The sequence below is a fragment of the Indicator indicator genome, chromosome 11 (assembly GCF_027791375.1).
Source record: "Indicator indicator isolate 239-I01 chromosome 11, UM_Iind_1.1, whole genome shotgun sequence".
Classification (NCBI taxonomy): domain Eukaryota; kingdom Metazoa; phylum Chordata; class Aves; order Piciformes; family Indicatoridae; genus Indicator; species Indicator indicator.
The window spans coordinates 2,398,627-2,417,386 of record NC_072020.1 but is presented as its reverse complement, the minus strand read 5'-3'; the positions used below and the strand labels follow the sequence as shown (position 1 = coordinate 2,417,386).

Sequence of the window (18,760 nt, the reverse complement as noted above, 5' to 3'; positions counted from 1 at the left end):
CCTGCTTTGGAGCTGAGGGGGTCTGGCTGCTGCTGAAACCAGGCAGGGCAGGGCTCTACCCAGTACCTGCCCTGTCCTGCACTTGGGATCCTAAACTCTCTGCCCTGCTTCTTGTGTCAGGTTACAGCCAGCCCAGGAGGGGGTGGGCTGCAATGAACCTAGCCCCCAGGTGGACAAAGAAACCTGACCCAGGCGGGCAGAGCGAAACTTGGTCCCCAGGTCAAAGTCTATTCCACTCCCACTTTCCTGCCCACCAAGCGTGTTTAAGGGGAGACATTTCCTGTCTCCCCCCTCTTGCTCCTGATGCCTGCCCAAGATGCTGCTCCCTGCTGTTGGTGTACCCTTGTGGTGGGGCCTGCTCCATGCTGCATCCAAACCCCTAAGGACTGCATCCAGAGAATCCTTTGCCAGCTGTGCCTGGTTTTGTATATATTTGTATTTACTCTTTTTTCCTTACACCTTTGTAACCTTCCTTTTACTCAAACACCTTTTCTACTTTGTTAAGCTTACCTTTTTACTTCCCAATCCATTCCAGACTCTTCCTTTCCTGATCTTACCTCTCTTTCTCCTGCCTGATTTGCTTTCCACTACCAGAAAAAAAAAAAAGAAAAAAAAAAAAAAAAGGGAGAGGGGAGGCAAATCACAATCTGTTCCACTTGGGCTTTTGGACTCCAGGAGAAGCTTGAACCACACCATTTCCACTGCACAGCCAATACCTGTCTCATGTTTCTCAGGTCTCCTCCACTCTGCCAAGTGGGCTGGAGCTTCTCAATAGATTGATAAATCATGCACAGAGAGAGAGAAGGCAGCTCAAGGAGGCAGATCAGCAGGAGGAACAGGACCTCCCCATCTGGTATTTACCTAGAGGGTGGTATCTGTCATGCAGGTTGTCCCAGAGGAAGCGACCATCTACCAAGCCTGTCAGAAGGAGGTGGCTGCCAGTGGGGAGCCTGGAGTCCAAGTAGTGCAGGGCTTGCAGCACATTGGAGAGCATCTCCTTGGGGGTCGTCATGTGAGCCAGGGTGTCACGCTCCCTGCAGAGGAACCACAGCATCCATCTGCCTGGCACAGACCTCAGAGGTGTGTGGCCAGCAGGAGCAGGGAAGTCATTCTGCCCTCTACTCAGCACTGGTCAGGCCACACCTTGAGTCCTGTGTCCAGTTCTGGGCTCCTCAAGCCATGTTGAGCCACTGGAATATGTCCAGAGACGGCCACCAAAGCTGGGGAGGGGTCTGGAGCACAACTCTGTGAGGAGAGGCTGAGGGATCCGGGGGTGTTTAGCCTGGAGAAGAGGAGGCTCAGGGGAGACCTCATTGCTGTCTACAACTACCTGAAGGGAGGTTGTAGCCAGGTGGGGGTTGGTCTCTTCTCCCAGGCAACCAGCAGCAGAACAAGAGGACACAGTCTCAAGCTGTGCAGGGGGAAGTTTAGGCTTGAACTTAGAAAGAAGTTCTTCCCAGAAAGAGGAATTGGCCTTTGGAATGTGCTGCCCCGGGAGGTGGGGGAGTCACTGCCCCTGGAAGAGTTTAAAATAAGACTGGATGAAGAACTTTGTGCCATAGACTAGTTGATTAGATGGTGTAGGGTGCTAGGTTGGACTTGATGATCTCAAAGGTCTTTTCCAACCTGGTTGATTCTGTGATTCTGTGCGATCAGCCAGTCTGACCCTTGACCCAGCACTGCAGGGTCAACACTAAACCATGTCCCTAAGTGCCAGCTCCACAGGCTGCTTGAACACCTCCAGGGATGGGGACTCCAGCACTGCCCTGGGCAGAACATTCCAGGGTTTGTTTGAGAGCCTTTTCAGTGAAGCAATATTTCCTAACATCCAGCCTGTGCATCAAATATGTGGGGGGGCTGTGGGGGATGCTGAGTGCTGTGTGGGTGAACCTCATTCCCTAGCAAGGATTTAGGATTCTTCAGTGGGCTTCATTTTGCACACAGAATTCTAACCAGATGAGTCCCCTGGGCCTAGAAACTTCTCTTGATGCAGTATGTGCTGCTGAAATGTTTAAGGCTTTCCTGTTTAGGGAGAACTAGGAAAAAAAACAGCATTAAGATTCAGGCTTCTGCTTGTGGAAGCCACCCAGGCAAGGTACTTTGGAGACAAGCCTGTGCTTTTGCCCTTAAATTGTTTCATTTTGCATACAGTTATTGCAGCACTTGATTTCCAAACCCTGCTCTGGTGTAAGGCCTCTCCTGCAAGTGAACAGCTGAAATCACTGTGCCCTTTGGAACTCCACTTTGTTTTGTCATTCTCCCCTGAAGTCATGCAGGTATTTCAGTGCATTGCTTCATACTTCCTTTCTGTGCCAGGCCCTGAAATGAAAAACCCACCCAGAAGCAAGCTGTCTGGGGGTGCAATCATTCTGGGCTCTGTCACAAGGACTTCAAGGTGCCTGAGTGAGCACTAGGGCTGTTGTGGTGCCCTTGCACCACCCCCCCTGGCAGGCAGCAGCCAGTGGTGGTCTCTGTCCACCATGAAGGAGGTTTCCCTTCAGTGGTAGGTTTGGGGTTTGGTTCTGGTTTTGTCTTTTTGCCTTCATTAGTATTGTAGAAACAGTTGCTGTAAAACCACTCTGCAAGGGTTTGTTGGAGATGCTGTAAGTGGTGCTCCTCTCATGAGCTCATGAGGAACTGATTGTTGACTCTGGAGTGAAGGAAGCTGAGGGGAGATCTTCTCACTCTCTAGAACTACCTGAAAGGAGGTTGTGGTGAGGTGGGGGTTGGTCTCTTCTCCTAAGTAACAAGTGATAGGACAAGGGAATGGCCTCAGGGGAGGTTTAGGTTAGGTGCCAAGGAACATTAGGAAAAATTTCTGCTGACTGCAGAGGGGGTTGGACTAAATGACCTTTGGAGGTTGGAGAAATGGTTCCTTACCTGAAATGCAACTAAAATGTGCAATAATTGTACAGCATTTGAGACTGCTGGCTTTCATTATCTTCTTGTCTGATTTTTTTTTTAGGTCTGGGTCTGTGTGTCCCACATTTACACCTCAGTGGGCTGAGAGACACCATTGCCATCTGTCTTTATTTTTCTAACCCCCTTCTTTGGATACCACAGCGTGGAGACAACTGGGAATGTGTAACACAGGCTGCCAATTTCATTCTCCTGCTCTTCTCCAAACATCCACATTACTCACTGCCCTGCCTTTGCATGGCATGAAACACTGGCATTTCAACAAGGCTTTGGCTGAGAGCTGTCTCTCTGGTGTGCTCAGCACACTGCTCTCTTTCAAAGGTAAAACAGAGGATAAGGCCAGCAAGGCTCCACCACTGCACTTTGAAGCTGTCCTTGAAGAGGGTTTTGTTTGTCAAGCCCTGGGTTTGAAGTAAAGCCTGATGGATGCTCTGCATCCACCATGACCTCTGTGGGTACATCAGAGCCAGGGCAGCTGCACACAGTGACTGGACACTGGAAAGTTCTCTCTCTGCTCTCCATCCCACTCCATGGAAGCAGGGTGTTGCTACAGAAGCTGCAGCTTCTTCCCTTGCTGGAGTTAAAGGGATCAGTACAGCCTGAGAGCCTCTTCTGATGCTGCAAATATTTTGGCAGCAAACAAACAGCAGAGAGAATTTGAGCAGACCAAAGTGTCCCTGCCAGGTAATGGATGCTGAGATAAAAGGACAGCAGAGTTTCAAGTAATAAACACTGGGCTGGAACAGACAAATGGGCAAGGGCAATGCCAAACCTGTGTCAATTTGTGGAAAATTTCTTTTTACTTCAGGTAAGAGTGGAAAACAGTGTTAAGGACAGGGGAAGTGAAAAGACTAACCTGCAGAGTGAGGAATAAAACAAAAGAAAAAGGTTCTTTGAGCAAAGCCAGTGAAGCAGCAAAAATGTAACGTGTGCATAGCAGAGCCTGGCTGAGGACAGGTACAAGAATCTATGTACCAGGAGCAGACTGACGTGCTGGAGCATGGCCAAGGAAGGACAACAAGGCTGGTGGAGGGTCTAGAGAACAACTCATATGAGGAGCAGCTGAGGGAACTGATTGCTCACTCTGGAGTGAAGGAAGCTGAGGGGAGATCTTCTCACTCTCTAGAACTACCTGAAAGGAGGTTGTGGTGAGGTGGGGGTTGGTCTCCTCCTAAGTAACAAGTGATAGGACAAGGGAATGGCCTCAGGGGAGGTTTAGGTTAGGTGCCAAGGAACATTAGGAAAAATTTCTGCTGACTGCAGAGGGAGCTGGACTAAATGACCTTTGGAGGTCTCTTCCAACCCAGACCATTCTGTGATTCAATAAAAACAGACCTGGACAGGGGACTATGTTGTCATTCTTCAGGAAAGGTGAAGCAGTCATGCTCTCCCTCCTGGCAGGAGGTGACACACTGGCTGAGACAGATACACATCCTTTTAAACTCTCCCCCTCCATCCCCTCCTGTTGTTATACTCCATTTCATCTGCTAAATTAGGAGGATTCTACTTCAGACATGCCATTGGTCACTTCATCCCTGCCTTGTAAAAGAAAGACAAGCTCCAAACGAGGACAGCTGGTGCCTAGGACAAACACAGCTAAAGCAACAACCAGAGCTTCCAGCAGAAAGACAGGAATGAGACACAGACCCACAGCAAAGCCAAATGCCAGCATGGGGAAGCACCAAGCAATGAGACCCAAGTGTCCAAGCAGCCAGCAGGACTCCAAAGAGAGCAAAGACTCATAGACCAATGCTCCTTTGGGCTCCACCTTACCCATTGCAGACATCATTCCCAATGGTGGCGTAGATAACTATGGCTGGGTTGTCCAGCAGCTGGTTCCTGGCCAGGCTGAAATGGAAGTGCATGGCTACATCAATGGCAAAACCCTTCCTCGGTGTCTGGATCTCACACCGTGCTTGCAGGAGACCACAGCTGGAAGCAGCCTGCTTAGATTTGGACAAGGCTCAGATGCCTTTGCCTCCACATTTGGAAAAGGGCTTTGTGGGGGCTTTTTGGGGGAGTTGTTTGTTTCATGGTTTGAGGCTGGATGCCTTTAAGAAACCAGAGAGAAGGCTTCCAAGAGGCTAAATAAGGTCCCGGAGGTGGACCGGAAAGTGCAGGTTTTGTTATTTCATTCCCAGAATGCCTGCACCTACCCTTTACAGGGGGACAACACAGGCTGCCTCCTCCCCTTCCCCTCTCCCTGCTCCCTTATCTCCTGGTTGGTATGGGGGAGGGTTTTGGCCTTGAGCATCCTGCTAGCACCCCAGGCAAAGCTGAATTTCTAGCTGCATCCCTTTGGGCCTGGGGTGGGATGGTAGTAGGAGGGAGGAGGGGAGTGGGGGGGGACATTTGAGGCCTGGATTTTGGCTTGGTTTGGTGGAGGTTGGGGAAACTTTGGTCTAAGGAGGTTCTTGGATAACTATCTCTTTGTATTTGATAAGCTTTGCACTGCAGCCTGTGGTTTATGAATAGTACTTCCATTTAAACTTCCAATAATATTCTGTATTTCTATCCAACCCTGTGTGGAGTTCTCCTTTCACTACTTTGAGAAGAGTTAGGGAGCTCTGCCTCACTCCTAAACCCCAGACAGTTTGGTTGGGGGTTTTTTTGGTGTGTTTTTTGGGGAGCTGTAGCTTTATAGTTTAGTAAAGTTTCTTAAACATAATTTGTTGGGTTGTTGGTTTTTTTTGTTTTTTTTTACTTCTCCCTTTTGCCCCTCCTGGATTTGTCTTTTCACTGATTTTTCCACTGGCTTTCTATCTTTTTGGTGTTGTTCAGAAGCCACATCAAGTAGTTTCATTTTGAGGCAAAGACAGAAATCAAGATGGAAAGCTTCAAATGAGAGAAAGGAGAGGAAAACTATGTTTGGCTGACAACTAAGTTACGTGTGGGACTGGGCTCAAGATAAAATCAGGATGTGGTTTGAAGTTCAGGATGAGAGGGCAAGGATTCATTACTGCTTTTCTGGAGGACAGAACAATAAATCCCTCAGGATGTGAACTACATCAGCATCAAGCAAACTAAATCAAACCCAACTGTTCTACAGCCCACCCAAATTCATCTGAACGTGAGAGCTCCTGCCTCTCACTTCCCAGCAGCTACTCAATCATGTCCACATGCTATGGATATCATTCCAGAGGGGCTGGGCTACATCACTTGTAAAGGTCTCTTTCAACCCCAAACATGCTCTGATTCCATATGGAAACAATATCATGGACCTGCCTGTGTCTAGCTACATGGCTACAGATCAGGATTTGTGTAGTTAGGACAACACAAAGCACAGGTCTAGGGAAGGGCTTAGTCTGATACCACTGGAAATGCTGGTGGCTTAACTGGGTGAAGATGCAGGCCCTGGAGATGGTAGCACCCACACTTTAAAACAGCTTTTGTTCTGTCGATGATGCTGGTGTAGTTCACATCCTGAGGGATTTATTGTTCTGTCCTCCAGAAAAGCAGTAATGAATCCTTGCCCTCTCATCCTGAACTTCAAACCACATCCTGATTTTATCTTGAGCCCAGTCCCACACGTAACTTAGTTGTCAGCCAAACATAGTTTTCCTCTCCCATCTCTCATTTGAAGCTTCCCATCTTGATTTCTGTCTTTGCCTCAAAATGAAACTACTTGATGTGGCTTCTGAACAACACCAAGAAGATAGAAAGCCAGTGGAAAAATCAGCTACAGACTTGGGGATGTGTGCTTGGAAAGCTGCAACTCAGAGAGGGACCTGGGGGCTCTGGTTGGCAGTGGCTTGACTATGAGCCAGCAGTGTGCCCAGGTGGCCAAGAAAGCCAATGGCATCCTGGCTGGGATTAGGAACAGGGTGGCCAGCAGGGACAGGGAGGTGATCATGGCACTGCTGAGGCCACACCTTGAGTGTTGTGTTCAGCTCTGGGCCCCTCACTGCAGGAAGGACATTGAGGGGCTGGAGCCTGGCCAGAGAAGGGCAACGAGGTCTGGAGAAGGACCTGGGAGCACAGCTCCTGTGAGGAGTGTCTGATGGAGCTGGGGGTGTTCAGGCTGGAGAAGAGGAGGCTGAGGGAGACCTCATTGCTCTCTACAGCTCCCTGAAGGGAGGTTGGAGTAAGGAGGGGACAGCCTCTGCTCCTTGGTGGCAAGAGACAGGACCAGAGGAAATGGTTCCAAGCTGCACCAGGGGAGGTTCAGGATGGATGTTAGGAAATATTTCTGCACTGGAAGGGTTCTCAAAGATTGGAATGGTCTGCCCAGGGCAGTGCTGGGGTCCCCATCCCTGGGGGTGTTCAAGCAGCCTGTAGAGCTGGCACTTAGGGACATAGTTTAGTGGTGGATGGAAGGTTGGACTGGGTGATCTTTGAAGTCTTTTCCAATCAGATCCATTCTGTGATTTACACCAAAGTCACAGGCAGCACTCCAGAGCACAGAGGCCAAGGGAAGCTGTGATTTTTAGGATGCCCATGGGTAACACATCCCTTCCAGTCCTTTGTGTGTTTGGGATTTTTATTTAAAGAAGTAGGATTCCAGCAATGCTTCTCTACCCCCAGTCAGCATTTCAATCCCTTGAAAGACTCACCTTTTTATTAAAGAGAGGAGGTTTCCTGAAGAGCCACCTGAGCACAGGGAGAAGGAAGAAGAGAAAGAGGACAACATCAATGACCAACAGAACCAAGTGCAACACTTAGCTTCATTTCATGTTTCCAAGAATGAAAAGTATTTAAAATAAAAATGGAACTACAAGTTCTCTCTGTAACCTTTTTGGGTGCTGGCATCAGGAAGCAAAGCTAAGATCCAGGGACTGGTTACCTCTTACCTGAGTCCCACACTTCAGACTGTAGTAAATTAAAAGCTTTTAAGTGCTGAGCTGTTTGGATCTGGCTTTAAATCCAGATCTGGCAGCTTATCCTTGTCTGTTGAACATAGTAGTCTCTTGTAAGCCAGCCAGCCTGACTTGTCAACAGTTGAGCTACTTTTAACTTTCCCTATAAATTGCAAAGGGAACTGTTCTCACTGTTCTTTCTGAGACAGTGAGTGTCTCACAGCTATACCACACTAGGACTGATTCAGGTCCTAAACATAGGCACCAAGTGCCATTTTTGACATGGCAGAGCCCCTGCAGCAGGACTGGCAGATACAAACCAGGATGCCTGAGAGACTGTGCACTTCTGGAGAGGCAGCTGGAAGTGGAAAACATACTGCAAAGCATCTGAAATAACACCAGACACCAGTGCACCAAAGCTCTGCATTGCTTGCTCCAGACTCAGGAAAAACAGCCTTGGGCCTGCTGCACCCCACCTGAGAAACTGCATTTCAATGGCAACTCACCCAAATCATGGGCTCAGAGAATGCTTTGGGCTGGGAGGGACCTTTAGAGGTCATCTAGTCCAACACCCCTGCAGTAACCAGGGACATCTTCAACCTGATCAGGTTGCTCAGAGCCCCGCACAGCTTCATATGGAATGTTTCCAGGGATGGAGCTTCTACCACCTCTCTGGACAGCCTCTGCCAGGGATTCACCACCATCACTGTAAAAAAGTTTCTTCCTTACATCTAGTCTACATCTCCCCTCTTTTAGTTTTAATCCATCAAGCCTTGTCATGTTGCAACAGGCCCTGTGAAAAATATTTGTCCCCATCTTACTTAGAGATCCCCTTCAAGTACTGAAAGGCCATGGTCAGGTCTCCCTGGAGCCTTCTCTTCTCCAGGCTGGACAACCCCAATTCTCTCAGTCTTTCCTTACAGAAGAGATGTTCCAGCCCTCTGATCATTTTTGTGGCCTCCTCTGAACCCACTCCCACAGGTCCACGTCTTTCCTGTACTGAGTACTCCAGAGCTGGGCACAGCACTGCAGGTGGGTTCTCACCAGAGTAGAGCAGAGGGGCAGAATCACCTCTGCTTTTGATGCAGCCTAAGATATTGTTTGCTTTCTGGGATGTAAGCACACATTGCCAGCTCACATCCAGCTTTTCATCCACCAGTTTCCCCAAGTTCTTCTCTGCAGAGCTGCTCTCAGTCCTTTCGTCCCCCAGCCTGTATTGGTACTGAGGGTTCCTTGACCCAGGTGCAGAATCATAGAATCATAGAATCAGTCAGGGTTGGAAGGGACCAGAAGGATCATCCAGTTCCAACCCCCTGCCATGGGCAGGGACACCTCACACTAGATCAGGCTGGCCAGAGCCTTGCACTTGTCCCTTGTTGACCCTCCTGAGGTTCACACAGGCTGACTTCTCCAGATTGTCCAAGTCCCCCTGGATGCCATCCCATCCCTCAGGCATGTCAGCTGCACTACTCAGCTTGGAGTCATCTGCAAACTAGCTGAGGTTGCACTCTGTGCCAATTGCCTATGTCATTGATGAAGACATTAAACATTCTTACTCCCAGCATGGGCACCCAAGGGACACCACTTGTTACTGCTCTCCATCTGCACATTAAGCCCTTCACAAATTATGGGGATTACAAAGCAAAACCCCTCTGGATTCTACCATCCAGCCAATTCATTATCCACCAAACAGTTTACCCATCAAATGTAGAGAGAAAGTTTTTGTGGGGGACTGAGTCTCAGGCTTTGTGGAAGTCCAGACAGTCCAAATAGTTGGAAGCAAATATTTCCTCCTCCAGGAAAAGAGCTAGCTGCACCTAAACATCTGGCAGCATCTACAACCTTTCATTTATGTCTTGAATAAGAAAAGAATTCCCAATCTGGAAAGCTTTTAGGCCTGAAGCTTTCTAGCAGGTCTTTAGAGGCTGTGCATACACATCCTGACTGTCCAGAGCACACAAAGCAAACTCCACCACCTGCAGCACAAGAGCAACAGAAAACAAGGAGCCAAACAAGGCCTTTTTGCTTTGTTAAAGCTCAGACTAAGACTGTGATGGCAAAGAAACTCACCTCCCATCAAAGGGCAGAAACAGAACTTCAGAGAAGCAGGCCCCACGGCTTGTACTGCCTTTTATTTCTCAGCTTTTCAACTCTCTTCCTTCTTCTCGCTCTTTCTCCTCCTGTGTTACACTCTCTCTGCTTTTCCCTCAGCTCTTCCTTTGTCTCTCTCTTCTCTTTACTGCGTTGTGCCTCTAAAGCTTGCTTTGAGGAGCAAATCCTGCCCTCCCTGCAGCTCTTAGGGGGAAAACTTTTGGAGAGAACATCATTAAATCCCTGCTGGATTGGTACAGGGTAGAGATCTAAGAACTAAACCCCTAAGGTAGCAACAATACACTTTGCATTTTAATAGTGCTGTCTTTGTTGTTATCACTCACACTGTTGCCAGCTGCATATATCAAGGAATCCTTTATATTTTAAATAATCCAGTTCTTTCCCAGCTCAAAATGAATCTATCTGATTCTTCTCTCCTGAGGGTTGCTGTTTCATTCAAAATCAAAAAGCTTTTTTAAGCAGCATCAGAGTCCCACAGAAATCTGGCTCCGGAACATAACTAACTGCCAGCTGACTTTTGTTTTTTCCTGGTTAATGTCCCTTCTTCCAGTTAGAGTTCAACATCCTCCCCAGTTCAAGAGAGACAGAGAACTGCTGGAGAGAATCCGATGGAGAGCCAGGAGGATGCTTAGGGGACTTGAGCATCTCCCCTGTGAAGAGAGACTGAGAGCCCTGGGGCTGTTTAGTCTGGAGAAGAGAAGGCTGAGAGGGGATCTAAGCAATGTCTATCAATAGCTGAGGGGTGGGGGGCAAGATGAAGGTGCCAGGCTCTGGTGTTTCACACTAATAAGCCAAGGAACAATGGGTTCAAACTTGACCATAGAAGATTTCACCTCAACATGAGGAGAAACTTCTTGACAGTGAGGGTGACAGAGCCCTGGAGCAGGCTGCCCGGGGGGGTTGTGGAGTCTCCTTCTCTGGAGGGTTTCCAAACCCACCTGGATGCATTCCTGTGCCTGGGGAATCCTGCTCTGGCAGGGGGGTTGGACTGGATAATCTCTGGAGGTCCCTTCCAACCTCTAATGTTCTATGATTCTATGATTCCAAGCCTTAGGAGGAAGGTGTATGAGAGGCATTGCTGGTAGCATCAGTGGTGGCACCAAAAGGTAATTTTTTGAGGTGAAAATGCCCACCCGAGCTTGAAATGGATCCTTTCATCATGCTGTGAAACCTCTTCTGCCTGTCAGAGGTGGAGGGCTGGGGCACAGCCTCTCTCAGCTGAAATCTCCCAGGAAATCCCAAGCAGTTACCAAGTTCAGCACTAGGGACAGCAGAGCATCCCAGAAACCCAAATCATCTGCCCAAGCAGAGGAAATGTTGCCAAGCTTCTGCAGGCAGTTTTCCGAAGCAGGAAAACGAATTAAGCACAATAGAAACACAATGTGCTAATCACAGAACAATCAAGCACCTCTTTAAACTGCTGCTGGGGGGACATCACCTAATCCAGCACACCAAAACTCACCTAAGCCTTCATTTGGAAGAGAGATGACTGCCATCCTTTCCCTTTGACAAATGCAATCAAACTCTATCTTGACAAAACCATCAGGGCTCCATTTTTTGTCCCCACACGTTGGGATTTCCAGTCCTTGATAGGAACCTGCTTTTGAACACCTCTCCTTCAAACAGAGCTAGGATCAAGGAAATCCCAAGTTCTTTTACCACAACCACCTTTCATCTTAAACCATTCTTCCCACTCTGTGCTTTTTTCATCCCTCAACAAGATTCAGAACCGTAACTCCTTTTATTTCCTTTGCTTTGCCCAGTTGCCAAGGGGTCTTAACATCCCTTATCCCTTACCCATTGCCCTTATCTTCCCCAAAGTCCTTCTCCATATCTGTTCCCACAAAAGTCAGTCCTCCCTATGCTAAGGGGACCAAATTCACCTTCCTTGACCTACTGATAGGTCTAGGGGGAATTGAACAAACCTAGAAATGGGGAGATTCAGATTGGATGTTAGGAAGAAATTCTTCCCCATGAGGGTGGTGAGACACTGGCACAGGTTGCCCAGGGAGGTGGTGGAAGCCTCATCCCTGGAGGTTTTTGCAGCCAGGCTGGAAGTGGCTCTGAGCAACCTGCTGTAGTGTGAGGTGTCCCTGCCCATGGCAGGGGGTTGGAACAGGATGAGCCTTGAGGTCACTTCCAACCCTGACAATTCTATGATTCTATACTGGCCACTTGATGATCTTAGAGGTCTTTTCCAACCTAAATAATAATTCAATGATGAAACTCTCTTCTAAAACCACATTATGAGTCCTGCACCACTGACCTCCCCAGTCTGGCCAAAGGACTTCTCTTGGCTGGTCTCCAGCTCCAGGGGATGTCACCAGCCTGGCCTTAAAAACCTCCAGGGATGAGGCTTCCACCACCTCCCTGGGCAACCTGTGCCAGTGTCTCCCCATCTTCGTGGGGAAGAATTTCTTCCTAACGTCCAAGCTGAATTTCCCCATTTCTAGTTTTGTTTCATTCCCCCCAGTCCTATCACTCCCTGACACCCTCAAAAGTCCCTCCCCAGCTTTCTTGTAGCCCCCTTCAGGTACTGGAAGGCCACAAGAAGGTCTCTTGGGAGCCTTCTCCAGACTGAACAACCCCAGCTCTTAGTCTGTCCTCATAGCAGGGGAGCTCCAGCCCTCTGCTCATCCTTGTGGGCTTTCTCTGGACACCTTCCTCACCTCCAGATCTTTCCTGTAACAGGGCTCCAGAACTGGATGCAGTACTCCAGGTGTGGTCTCACCAGAGTGGATCAGTGCTGGCCACACTACTCTAGATGCAGCCCAGGAGAAGTGCTGTTCTCTACTTTCCCATCAGACACACCTGTAACCAGGGAGGGGTTCACAAATGCAGCACCGTGCATCAGCAAGGCAAGGTTCTAAAAGAAGCCAAGTGAAAACCTTACCATTCTGGGAGATGTTCTGCAAGTCTCTGTGGTTGCAGCGGTTTCTCCTGCGCAGACGGAGGTACAGAGAGTCTGTCCAGCCTCTGAAAGGAATGGAGAGCTAAATGAGCTCTGAACTGACAGGAGCCTGAGGAAAACACAGCTGGCGTTCAAAAGCAATCACACAATCATAGAATGGGCTGGGTTGGAAAAGACCCCCCCAAAGCTCATCCAGTCCATCCCCCTCTGCACTCAGCAGGGACATCCTCCACCAGATCAGGTTGCCCAGAGCCCTGTTGAGCCTCACCTTGAATATCTCCAGGGATGGGGCATCGAACACCTCCCTGGGCAACCTGTTCCACCACCCTCATGGTGCAGAACTTGTTCCTAACAACCAATTCAGATTTACTCTTCTCCAGTTTGAAGTCATTGCCTCTTGTCCTGTCACTGCAGAGCTTTGCAAAGAGTCTCTCTCCATGTTCTGTCTCCGAACAGCTCTGTGCCCCAGTCATGCATGTATTTCTATTTCACCTTCTCTCTCTTTTTTTATTGTAGTCAAAAATCAAATCAAAAATCAAAAATCTTTTCAATCTTGGCCACTCTAGCCTAAAATAGAAGCCAAGCTGTCCTCTCAGAAACTCTAAGCTGATGGAAAGTTTCTTTGAAATTGTTCCATCCAGGGTGCTTTTAGTCCTGGTCTTTCAGATGAGGTGTTTAAAAATCTTTGTGTTCCAAATCATTTATCAAAACAATCCTGCTGATTGCTCACTAATTGCCTTTTCAATTGGTCCTTAGGGAAGAGTAAATAAAAGAGAAGAAATATTGGCAGAGCATTTGTTTCCCAGCACCATGAATCTTGGACGGATTGATCTACAAACAGGTTATGCTTGATTGTGGTTGGTCCTCTCCTTCACTTTTTGCACTGCTGGGAAAAATGAAGATGCAAATGAAAAGGGTCAGAGCCTCAAGAGAAGCTGGGGAGAAGGCCATAGTCCCCCCCATCACTACATGACCACCAGTTCTATCAGGGCTACTGATTTTGTGCATGAATTTAGACACCAAAGGAATGAGATCATGCAGAGTGCTGTGGTATCTGCTGGAGCAAGATGATCCAAGGGCTGGAGCCCCTCTGCTATGAGCATAGGCTGAGGGAGCTGAGGGTGTTCAGCCTGGAGGAGAGAAGACTCCAGGGGGACCTCAGAGCTGCCTTCCAATAGCTGAAGGGATCCTACAGGAAGGCTGCAGAGGGACTTCTCATGAGGGTGTCTAGAGACAGGACAAGGGGGAATGGTTTGAAGCTGAGGCAGAGTAGGGTTAGACTGGAGCTTAGGAAGAAGTTCTTGAGTAGAAGGGTGGTAAGACTCTGGAATAGGCTGCCCAGCAAGGTCTCTTCCTTGGGGGTGTTGAAGGCCAGGCTGGATGAGGCCTTGAGCAGCTGAGTCTAGTTGAGAGGTGTCCCTGGGCATGGTGGGGACGTTGGAGTAGATGATCTCTGAGGACTCTTCCAGCCTAAGCCATTCTGTGATTATGATCTGAAATACCATGGCTTAAGAACAGCAAACATGGACAAATCCAGAGAAGCAGAAGACAATGCTAAGTTTGGAAACCAGCACTAAAAAGTAAATACCTACATGAAACACCTGATAACACCACCCAGCCAGCAGGCAATAGGCTGCAGAAGAAACCAGCTCTTTGGGTCTCCTCAGAGCAAGGGAGTGGTTACAGCTGTTGGCTAAGCTCCTCCAGCCAGCTGGGACCTCCCTGATCAGCGGGACTGCTGACAAATGATGGACAGCAGCTTGGTGCATTGAGGAGCTGTAATATTGCAAGAGATTCTTGGTAAGGGGGTTGAAGGTCCCTTGGAGGTCCCTTCCAACCCAAACCATGGCTTGATTTTTAAGGGTTGGTTTTGCTGCTGGCTCTTAAAGAGGAGGCTGCTTAGATCTTCTCTGTTGGCTTGTCAAGTAGTGTCCCACCTTAAAGCAAACACTCTGTGAATGGAGCTGAGGTTGGGAGCCTAAGTTTCACACAAGAGGAAAAAAGGAAGCCAAAAGTACAAGCCTATGGTGCAACAGATATTTTCCCCTGGAAAAAGAATATATGCTGCCACATTTTAATCCTTTGGTTGGTAGAGAGCCTCTTAAGGCTTGACTCCTGCTGGGTTTGGCATTTCACTGTCTTAATGACCTGTCTGAGACATACAATATACAAATTATCTGAAACTCAGACCAGGCACTGCTAATTATTGTACCCTTCAGTTCTGGCAGGAGTCAAGAGTCTCTTGATGCTGGCCAGAAAGATGATTAAAAAAAAATATTATTTTTTTAACTTTACAGTTAAAATGGCAGGCAATTCAAGGGTTTTTTTTTTGCTTTGTGTTTGGACTTGGGCTTTCATCCCCTCTTCATTTTCCATCTATCACTAAATCCTTCCCCCTGCACATGAGCCAAGGTAAGATAGCAAATTAGGTCACAGCTGCTGCCAAATGCTTCCTTTGCTGCTTCCTTCTATATGTGTAAAAAAAAAAAAAGGGGGGGGGGGGGGGGAGAAAAGGATTGCCCAAAAGAGGAAACATCATGAAATAACCCTGGGGTTACAATTTATTCCACTGTTTCAGCTGAAAAAAAAAAAAAAAAAAAAAAAAAGGAAACAGAAGGAAGAGGAAAAAAAATCTTAGAAAAGGGAAATGGTGATTTTTGTTTGTTTGACCAAGGCTCCTCTTTTCCCTGCCCCAGAATTTTGAGCCAAGTCTTTTTGTTTTATTTACTTACGTATTTATTCATTTTCAGGAGGGTTTTTTTGTTTGTTTTTCCCCTCCTCCTCTTAAATTCCAATCTGAGCAGCTTTAAAGCCTACCCTGACTTTCAGGAAGGCTGGGCAAGAGTATTGTGCATTGTTTATGTGGTTAAAAGACTTGGCAAATCCTTAGATCCAGGGGTGCTGGGGATTTTAGAAGGAGCAGAAGCAGAGCTTAGCAGCATTTTTTCCCTTCTCTTTCAACCTGCTTTTATTGTGGGGTGGGTTTTCTTTTTGTTTGCTTGCTTGCTTTTGGGGTTTTGCTGTTGTTGTTTTGGGGTTTTGGTTTGGTTTGTGTGGGTTTTTTGTTTTGTTTTGTCTGTGGGGTTTTGGGTTTGCTTTGGGGGTTTTTTTGTTAGTTTTGGTTTGTTTGTGTGTGGGGGTTTGTTTTTGGTTTTTTGGTTTGGTTTGTTTGGGGGTTTTTGTTTGGTTTTTTGTGTTTGGTTTTTGGTTCAGGGTTTTTTTTTGTTTTGTTTGTGTGTGGGTTTTTGTTTTGTTTTGAGGTTGTTTTGTTTTCTTTGTGTGGGGGGTTTTGGTTGTTGTTTTTTGCTTGTTTGTTTTGTTTGTGGGGTTTTATTTTGGTTTGTTTTGTGTTTGTTTTTTTTTTTTGGTTTGGTTTGTTTGTGTGTGTGTGTGTGGTTTTTTGTTTTGGTTTAGGATTTTTTTGTTTGGTTTGTGTGTGGGTTTTTGGTTTGGTTTGGGGTTTTTTGTTTGTTTTGGTTCATTTGTGTGTGGGGTTTTGTTTTGGGGTTTTTTTGTTGTTTTGTTTGTGTGTGGGTTTTTGGTTTGGTTTGGTTTGGGGGTTTTTTTTGGTTGTTTTGTTTGTGTGTGGGGTTTTGTTTTGTTCCTTGCTGTTGCTTTCAGGGACCTTGAGCCCTGCTATGACTTGGGAGCTCTGTCTGTTCTCTTACCCAATGGTGGAGTTCAGAAACCCAGTGAACTCTGAGAACTGGGGCCAGTCAAGCTCATCACTGAAAGCCATTGGGAGATTAGCAAAGGATTTCTGAAAGAGAAATGTTTCAGTCAATGTGGTTTCACCCTTACAGGCACAAAAATCCCTTTCAGCAAACTTTTTAGCTGGAGCTTTAGCCTGACAGTAGCAATCACAATTACAGCTGCAGCAGTAATTATTTATGCCTATACTTAGGAAGCTGACTCTTGTAAGATGGGAAAGAAAAGCAGAAGTGATATTTGAAGCTGACTCTTGTCAGATGGGTTTAGGAAGAGGCAGAAGAAAGAAAAGCAGCAGTGATGTCTTGTTGCAAACCCCTCGGTTTGGGATGCCCCTGGGGTCACAAATGGTTGCATGAATCCTGCTCCATGGTGGAGTTCCAGAAATGCAGAGAGTAGAGAATCTCAGAAGTCCTTTCTTACAGCACTGCAGAATCCCCAGCATCACAGAATGCCATTAACAGAGCCTCAGAATGTCCCTAAGAGAAGACCCAGAAGCAGCAGCAGTCCCTAGCAGAATCCCTAACCAAATCTCAGAGGCACAAGTCCCTAAGCCAATCTCTGCCTACCAGAATCTCCCTATTGCCTAAAGCAGCTGATTTTTAGATGCTTGCTTATCTTTCACATCTAGCCACTCAACCAATGGAATTCAGCCCCCCATACAAGCTGAAGATATTCCCCTATGAAAGGTGCTAAGAAATCACTCCCCATAAAGAGACCAACCCAGTGCCTGCGAAGGTCCAGCCTCTGCAGGATGTTTTCTTTTGGCATTCACATGGAAACAATTTGGCAGCTTGTGGTTGTTTGCAGAAAGAGCTGCTGCCACATGTCTGCATCACATCTCCTGGCACCCTCTCATTCTGAGAGAGACCAAAGCTCCCTCCGAAGCAGAGCACCTACTGCAAGTGCAGACCACCAAGGTGGTACCTGTCCACCCAAAGCTGGGGCTTCTCGGGCACAGGAAGAGATGGCAGAGAGATGTCCTCACTCTGCATGGCAGAGACACTGTGGGAAAGTCACTTGGAGCTCCTTTACCCTCTCTCCAGTAGGATGAACTGTAAGCATTCCACCCCTCAAAAATCTCTGCCTGATCCTCACTGCAGTTTCCAGGAACGGCACTGAATGGAACAAAACTGGAAATGGGAAGATTCAGATTGGATGTGAGGAAGAAGCTCTTCCCCATGAGGGTGGTGAGACACTGGCACAGGTTGCCCAGGGAGGTGGTGGAAGCCTCACCTCTGGAGGTTTTTGCAGCCAGGCTGGATGTGGCTGTGAGCAACCTGCTGTAGTGTGAGGTGTCCCTGCCCATGGCAGGGGGTTGGAATTGGATGATCCTTGAGGTCCCTTCCAACCCTGACAATTCTGTGATTCTATGAAAGGTCCCTGAGCATGGCAGGGACAGGGAGCAAAACACAGAGCCTGCCATAACCTTCCCACACAAATAGATGCAACCTTGACCCTCCTCTGCTTTTGCTGGTAGCAGTCCCTGCTGCTTTCTTTCAACCACTGCCTCGGCAAACTGCAGATGCATGCTGTGCTGCATTTCCAAAACAGAGTGCCCTGTTTCCACTTTGATTCCTCACCCTGTCAAAACTCAGCAAAGGTGAGAAAAATGGCCTCAGGATACTGCACCACCTCAGAAGGATGACAATAGGGAGCAAATTTTCACCTTCTCCTAGCCTGGGATATGCTCACAAAGACAACTGCATAAATCCAGGATGCTCACACTGAAAAACTGCTGATAAAAAAAAAAAAAAGAGGTAATAACCAAAAGAAGGTCAAAACATAAAATCTAATTTACAGGCTGCTTTAATCCCTGTAATTTATGAGCTTCATTTTCTTTTCAGAGAATTGCGGGGCTTTCTGAGAGCCTCACTGCTATCAACAGCGAGCAGGTGGCTAATTCTTGCTTCACAAGGGTCAGGGGTAACTGAGAAGCCACAGAGGAGCTCGGTCTTGCAGCCCCCACCACTCCCAGAAAATGATCCTTCAGGTGAATGGGAGCTGTGGGAGAGGAGAGGAGAGGGAGAGGGAGAGGGAGAGGGGATAGAGGGGGAGGGAGGGGGGGAGGGAGGGGGGAGGAAGAGGGGGAGGGGGAGGGAGAGGGGGAGGGGGAGGGGAAGGGGAGGGGGAGGGGGAGAGGGGAGAGGGGAGTTGTAGCAGGGAAGAAATCCTGAAGCCAAGCTCTAAGCAGCCTAATGCAGAGCAGATGCCAGTTTAAAGCATGTAATAGCATATTTGACCTACTTAGAGTAGATCTGCATTAGCTACTGAGGTGAAAATGGGTCTGGTTTAATTATCCTTCAGTTGGTTC

General features: G+C 47.7%; 1 protein-coding gene across 1 annotated transcript in view; it reads right to left on the bottom strand.

The window, feature by feature from the left end:
• AOAH (acyloxyacyl hydrolase) overlaps window positions 1-18,760 on the bottom strand; it is a 105,226-nt gene that overhangs the window by 18,430 nt on the left and 68,036 nt on the right. The window contains exons 13-17 of the mRNA XM_054384952.1: window positions 16,407-16,498; window positions 12,721-12,803; window positions 7,473-7,509; window positions 4,693-4,767; window positions 862-1,034 (exon numbers count right to left, since the gene is read on the bottom strand). Of these exons, the coding sequence (XP_054240927.1) occupies window positions 862-1,034; window positions 4,693-4,767; window positions 7,473-7,509; window positions 12,721-12,803; window positions 16,407-16,498 (460 nt within the window). The remainder of the gene's footprint in view (window positions 1-861; window positions 1,035-4,692; window positions 4,768-7,472; window positions 7,510-12,720; window positions 12,804-16,406; window positions 16,499-18,760) is intronic.